General features: G+C 36.7%; 1 protein-coding gene across 7 annotated transcripts in view; it reads right to left on the bottom strand.

Annotated features, from left to right (window-relative positions):
• The window catches only part of LOC135222883 (uncharacterized), a 141,046-nt gene that overhangs the window by 132,732 nt on the left and 794 nt on the right, over positions 1 to 7,520 (bottom strand). For 2 of the 7 annotated variants that reach the window (XR_010316372.1, XM_064261250.1), the window contains exons 2-4: positions 6,932 to 7,307; positions 3,455 to 3,660; positions 842 to 925 (exon numbers count right to left, since the gene is read on the bottom strand). Coding sequence is in view for 1 of the 7 variants with exons in the window: in XM_064261250.1 (XP_064117320.1) it covers positions 842 to 925; positions 3,455 to 3,660; positions 6,932 to 7,266 (625 nt within the window). In the remaining 6 variants the exon portion in view is untranslated. Of the gene's footprint in view, positions 1 to 841; positions 926 to 3,454; positions 3,661 to 6,931 lie in introns of all 7 variants that reach the window. The other 5 variants (XR_010316377.1, XR_010316376.1, XR_010316373.1 and 2 more) reach the window with 4 other exon arrangements.

The raw sequence follows: 7,520 nt of genomic DNA on the forward strand, positions 1-7,520 counted from the left end.
TTGATATTCCCTAAGGTTTATCTTACAGGGTTAAAGTAACTTTGCCACGAGAGCTTGTACGCCAAAGCCGGCATGGTTAACGTTACAGCCATTGTTAATAAATGTTGTTTTGCTGAATCATGTAACAATCTCATAGGGTTCGGGTACAAGCAACAACGTTTCTAAAGGGCCAATGCAAGTAAAAATGATGCTTGAATCAACAGATGACACTTTTAATTTGGATCAATTCTTTTAGATTTAAAAATAAACTGTACAACTTAAAACTACATAAAAGAAAAAATCATCGTAAACTGCCAGGATATAGAAATTTAAAGAGTATGAACGGTATAAAGAAATGCAACTGATTAAAAGGACCTGAATAAATATAAGCATAAATGAATACCCAGTGCATAGGTTAACTGATACAACTGAAGAACTTATTCAAAGCGACGTGTGAAAAATATACTTTTAAAAGTTAGGATCTCAACAGTGAGACCATGCTAAGCATTCAGCTTATAATTAACATTGAAGCCAACATAAAAAAAAAAAAACTTCCGACACCACTATCTCTCTTTCTTTTTCTCTCATTACGTATGGGGGAAAATATGATTAAAAATCCCAGATGAAAGAGATAAATTAATTACGGCCTCATCAGCCATGCAATGAAAATGAAAGTGATTAACATAATGAGATAGTGAGTTAAAATGACGAAAACAGAACTATTAAATCCAATTCTGAATTTTCAGGTCCTCTTTAGAAAAAGAAAATTAAGTAAAAAAATTATCTCAACTCGGATAATTTTACAGGAATCTTAAGACAATCCACTGAGCTGTTGTTGCTGGATCGTGGAGTAGTTTCTTACTTGTTTTGCTGTGGAGGGAGGGATCTGCAGTGACATGGGTGGTGCTTTGGACCTTTCTTTCCCGCATCATGTCATTTCTGTAAACTAGATTCGCAGTTTTAAAATTCAATCACGGTCAGAATCCGGAGAATAATAATATAATAATAATTAATAATAATAATAATAATAATAATAATAATAATAATAATAATAATAATAATTAGAAAAGTATCATAATGTCTTGAAGATTGTACTGTTTGAAATGAAATATAAAAATCATAATCAAGTTATTTTACCCGAGTAATATCGATTTTTTTCTTTTAATCTACAACTAATAGGAACAAAAATGAAATCTATTTCTTTATCTCAACTGCATCTTTGATGAAGCAGAAATAAAATGAGAATCACAGAGAGAGAGAGAGAGAGAGAGAGAGAGAGAGAGAGAGAGAGAGAGAGAGAGAGAGAGATGGAAAAAACAGTATTGCAAAAGCGACCTATTAACCCCAATGAAAGTCAGTAAGTCACTGTCGAAGGGGAATTACAGGAGTGGGGGTGGGGGTGGGGGTGGAGGAGGTGGTGGGGAGAGTGAGGAAGGGGAGGAGGAGGAGGAGGATAGGGGCTAGGTCTCTGGAATGAGGATGAAGTAAAGAAATGACGGTAAGATGGCTGGGAAGAGAAAGGAAGAGTGGGTATGAGAGACATGAGCAGGAGCCAAACATAAAAGAATAAGGAAGGGATGAAGCTAAAGCAATTACCATAGGATAAGAAAAAGCATAACAGAGGAGAAATCAAGAAAAACAGAATAAAAAGATAAAGATAAAACGATGAAAAAATTAAATTAGGTGAAACAGAGGGAAAAGAGAAAGAAACGAGATTACGGGGGACTGAACTTCTAATTGAGATAATGAAAACTTAGGTGATGATGATAACGGCGCTGAAGACGATGATGTCAACAAGAGCCTTATTGCTTTGCATGGGGGTCAACCTACTTAATGCAAGAGGGAGATACAGGCAACGATTTATTGATCGGCGTTACTTTCGCTTCTGGGCCTCCGTTCGGGGTGGTAGGGGTGGGAGCGGGATAGCGGAAGATAAGGGGAGGGATAACGGGACGTGAGTATCGTCGCTACATTATCATTAAAAAGTTAAAACAATTACCGGATGCCTTCAGAATTTGTATGGAGATTTTTAATATCGATTATCATGAAAACTTCAAGTAATTTTTCATGTAGCAGCACTAATCAAAGTATTTCAGAGACTGAAAAGATTTTCAACTTATCCGTATGCATATAAGTATACTTACATCCATATGTATACATACTATATATGTATAAGTATATATTTATAAGTATTTATGTGTATATATATGTGTGTGTATATATGCCTGTGTATGGCTGTCTTTACATGTGTGATTTTTTATTGGTTTTTTATCTATAACTAGAAAATGAACATTGCTCCAGTTGCAGAAAAAGAGGATAAAATGCACACTGATTATACATGAGGATGATCACTAAAACTCCCGAGGTCGCTATTGACATCCTAACCTATTATTAGGTAATTTTTTTTTCATAACGGAGTTCATCACCTCAGCAAAACGACGATGAGTGCTAGAGGTTATTTTCCATTAACCTATGGGACTTCTTTTAATCTAATCATTGATTCAGGAACCTGGTCGCAGCTGGGATGGGGGGAGGGGTGTTTGTCAGTGAATAAAATCAGTAACCTTAAATCCAATACTGTGGAGAGGACACACGCGCACGCACATACATCTATCTATCTATCTATCTATCTATCTATATATATATAAACATAAATATATATATATTATTTAATATATAATCAATATATATATATAATATATATATATATATATGTATATATATGTTTTTGAGTGATAATCACAGGAGTTTTTCACGGAAGTAATATGATGACCGCTTACTTTGATATAAGATTCAAATTGAAAAATACTCCTCTTCGAACATTAATTTTCCCCAACATCTTATTTCATGACAAAAACGCAAATGAAATTTATTATGCAAAATGCTGTACCAGATTGGGTTCTGAAAAATGTATCTAGGTTAAGTACTCTTGCTCGGGTTTGCCCTCTAATGACGAGAAAAATGGTATAACCAAGAGTAGGAAATAAATAAATAAACAAATAAATAAATACTGATTATAAATATTATAAAGCGTGATAATAGTATTGAAGAAAATAATTTCACTGCAGAAACAAGATGTTATTAAACCCCCAGACAGAGGCATCGAAAGGGCTACCTCAGAGTTAGATTTCCAAAGCCTAACTTCGTCACATGACCCACCAGTCATCTACGAGTTCAACTAAACCTTAACCGACAACAAAATCATCAGTGACAAAGTCTGAAATGAACCTCTAAGGGAGATGCAGAGAGGGAGATGGTTATTTCCTACAGTGTGTCATGTGCAAGCTCTGTATGCCCTGAAGGTACAGTCCAGATCTCCTAACTGCAATGTTTAGTCTTTTACGTTTCATCCGTTCCTTCTGGTCTGTTCCCATCCTGCTGATCAACTGCTCTAAATTTACCTTCCTCCAATTTTCACCCCTTGCTCAACGTCAGTCCTTCAGGCCAATCATACGATACGGATAAAATGTCTTACCCATCTCGCTGGATCCGTCCGAGTCACAGTTGTCGAAGGGGTTTTTGCTGTCGAAGGAGGAACTGATGCGATTGGCTGCATTGGACTGAGGCCCCTGGCAGCCCTTAGGCGAGGAACGGTGAGGGCGATGGTGGTGGTGGACCTTGGAGAAGGGCTTCTCAAGCACACCTGACGATTCCTTCGCTAGCGATTCGGTTGAAGCCACGCTGGAGGGAAAAATGCATACATGATTAATACTAATAAGATGGTAAGGTACCTCTGGGTCTTTTGAATTATTTGAACTTGTTTGACTTTAACACACACACACACACACACACACACACACACACACACACACATATATATATATATATATATATATATATATATATATATATATATATATATATATATATATATATATATATATATATATGCATAGACGTATACGCTTTTCCATTTGGAGGGACACGAAAGCAGGGTCTAAATGGGGTAACTCCTGCATTAATTTGCACATGGTGTGAGGTGGCGTTCTACTGTCCCGTCCGAGAGCTGAATCCATCGTATTTACGTATTGATAGATTCTGTACCACATAACTATCTTTCTTCCCTTTTCAGTGTTTTTTCTTATCTTATGTACTAAGAATTGTACATAAGTAATTATTTTTCCTCTTTTTTACCTCATTTTCTTCTCACTTTCCAGTGACTTTTTTCTTAAAGTAGTTACTCAAAAGAAAACTCAAACTTAGTCAAGTAATTCCAAAATAAAAGGAACTGATGCTTTTTCCTTTTAGTCATCATTTCCTTTTATTCTGGCATCACACACACTTAATTCTAACAGCTCCCTTTCACTTCACGCTGTCATATTGTCGGGCTCCATTGTGACCCGTTATCACTCATAAAGAATCCTTGAAACTGTTGCAAGTTCGTGGCGTTGCGTTTGTTAATGAGGTCGCTAGCTCCATGCTCATGGCCACAGTCACAGGAGTTTACGTATTTGGTATCCACTGCGCTGACGAAACCCAGTGCTGCTTAACCGATCGATGGACGGTGTAGATTTATAGCGTGCACGGTGATATCTGGCGTTCATGAGGTCACCAATCCTAGTACCTACCAACATAAATGATCAGGTGACCACCTGTGCAATACACGTGTTCCTGACATCATTGTATGTTTACCTGCATCCATCATTACCTCATAATACTAAAAAATGTAGCATTGCATTGTATCAAAGTTATTACAAATCTGGACTTCCGGCATCGCACTGGCTATGGCACGATTATTACTATTACTCTGATAAAAACACAAAGCAACACGGGAAACTGAACTGGCCTACCGATATTGATGACCAGCTTAATCCTACAGACTCATTTGTCAAGTTTTTTTTTCCTGCTTGACTGTTTACACTAAAGCCAGTTAGGTAATTACAAGCAGTAAATTTTTTTTTTATTTAAATGTAATTGAGACTACAAACTAATCTGACAAGCCGTGTTGCAAAATTTAGTCAATATTACATATATATAAATATTTAAAGGAAATTTCCCTTTTAATATATATATATGTATATGTGTGTGTAGGTATACTAGTGTATACACACACACACACACACACACACACACACACACACACACACATATATATATATATATATATATATATATACCATATATATATATATATATATATATATATATATATATATATATATATATATACATATACATACATAGATGTATATATATATATATATATATATAATATAGATATATATATATATATATACATACACACACACATATATATATATATATATATATATATATATATATATATATATATATATATACGTATATATACCAGAAATCGTATAAAAATTAAAAATCAAAACAAAAACTATGCCTCGAGAAGAATTCTGTTTCGAGGAAAACAGCTCGTAAAAATACGAGAGTAAGAACAATAACAATTGCCGAAAGGAAAATCGTCATCATATGAATGAACATAACAAAGGTGAAGATGAACAAAGGCGTTAAGACCATTCATGCATTGTTTGAATGCGGCGGGGCCTTGAACAACTGAGTGTGTTTGTGCTGCTGTGTGTATGATTCATTTTCTAAAACACTTGAGCGTGACTACATGAGTTAAAAGTGGTCAACGTTACTGCAGCTTCTAAGTCACTAACGGATTCATCTTATCTAAGTTGCATAAAAACAACAGCTGCTTCTGCAGCATTATCGATGCTGGAATGGAATGGAATATAAAATTTAGGACAAAGGCCAAGTACTGGGACCTATGAGTTCATTCAGCGCTGAAAGGGAAATTGGGAGTGAAATGGTTTTAAAGGTGAAACAGAAGGAAATCTTCGCAGTTGCATATGAAACCTTTGTTAGGAGAGGGTGGAAAGTAAGATGGATAAGAGAGAATATGAAAGTAGGTACAGTAAAAGGAATGAAAGTGGATTTAGCTAATCATCCATGTTAATACCAATAACAACAGCTGCGGTAACAACAGTAATATGAGCGCTCGGGAACCACAAACCTCCGCCAAACCTGAGCCATCCAGCCTCCAAAAGTCCCTTCTGCCAAAAGTTACACCCTATGCCTCTCATAATTGTAACACTTGTCGACAATCACAAAGTAAACAATCAAATTTAGTTACCAAGATCTACGGCAATGGCACGGAGGGTTTCGGTTTCTAAAGTCCGGATCATTTGAAACACGGCTGAGGGATATAAGACCAACACCCCCCCCCTCCCCCCCCCAAAAAGGAAAAAAATCCTTTCTCCCCATAAATTACATTCTTATCTCATCTAAAATTTACTAACTTCTTGCCAGTCACGAGGCTGAGAAACAAACGAGCAAGTCAAACTTTAAACATAACCACTTTATCAGACGCAAAGCAAAGCTCAAGGGTTTAATGTTACTGATTATCAACTTGCTTACATGAATCCAGTTAACTCCTTACTAATGGTACGTGTACCAACGTACTTTCTCCTGGTAGATCTAGTACATAATGTCCACTTGACTTTTTTGTGATCTTACGTGTATTCACTTAACTCGTTTCTATTGCTACACGTATCTATCCAGTTCCTCCTTGGTAACATGTATCAACTTAATAATTTTTTTTGATGTACGTGTATCGACTAAACTTCTTATTAAATTTCTTCAGTTCCTACTCATGAAGATGTACTGTTTCATTTATTTAATCTAGTTATATATTTTTCATTTCAAATTTATTAAAAGCGTGTATCCCCTTAACCTAGTAACTGGCTGAGTATCCCTCCTTCCATCCTCTTTAAAACTGAGTATTAACTATATAGTGCAATCTGAGAGAATGGCATTCATTGTGTATCCTCTTTTATCAACCCTTCACTTGTCTTTGGGATTCATCACCCAACCATTCGTGTTGTATACCTCCTCTATATTATCTCTATATTATCCCACTCCTTTTACTATATTCTTCTATTTCACTTCACTTTTTACTTCATTCCCGCCCACTCACCGCGAAATCTTCCTGTGCGTGACGACGGGGTTGGCGAGAATGGGATGCTTAGGCCGAGGACACAGACAGCCGCAGAATCGCCGAAGGAACCTCATAAAGGCGCCTCCCTTTCCCCTGCCGGAACCCGAAGAAGAGGAGGACGAAGTGTCTCCCCATTTCTTCTTCTTCTTCTTGTGGTCGTCGTCGAAGGGATTGTAGCCTTTTCCGTGGCGTTTCTTCGTCGCTAGGTCCTTCATTTTCATGACACCGGACATAAGCTTGGTAGCGGGCACGGGGCCCTTTACCAAGGGCGTCAATTTCTTCAACTTAGAGCCGCCGGGTACCGGGCATTGCATAAGGAAGGGTGAGCTATGAGCCACCAGTAATTACGTCGCTTCTGGGGAGGGTGAAGGTTAGCTTTAACAAAGAAAAAATATTCACTCTAGTATTAACTGTTCTGGGAAAATGTTTCCAATAAGTTTCAAACAGTTGATCATTACACTATATATGAAAGGGAAGGTACTAAGGAAAGTTCCAAAAGAGATAAGGGCTATTCATAACTGAAAACAGATTAGTGTTTTACGATAAGTCTGTCTACTATAAAATGCTA

This window comes from Macrobrachium nipponense, chromosome 8 (assembly GCF_015104395.2).
Source record: "Macrobrachium nipponense isolate FS-2020 chromosome 8, ASM1510439v2, whole genome shotgun sequence".
NCBI classification, from domain to species: Eukaryota; Metazoa; Arthropoda; class Malacostraca; order Decapoda; family Palaemonidae; genus Macrobrachium; species Macrobrachium nipponense.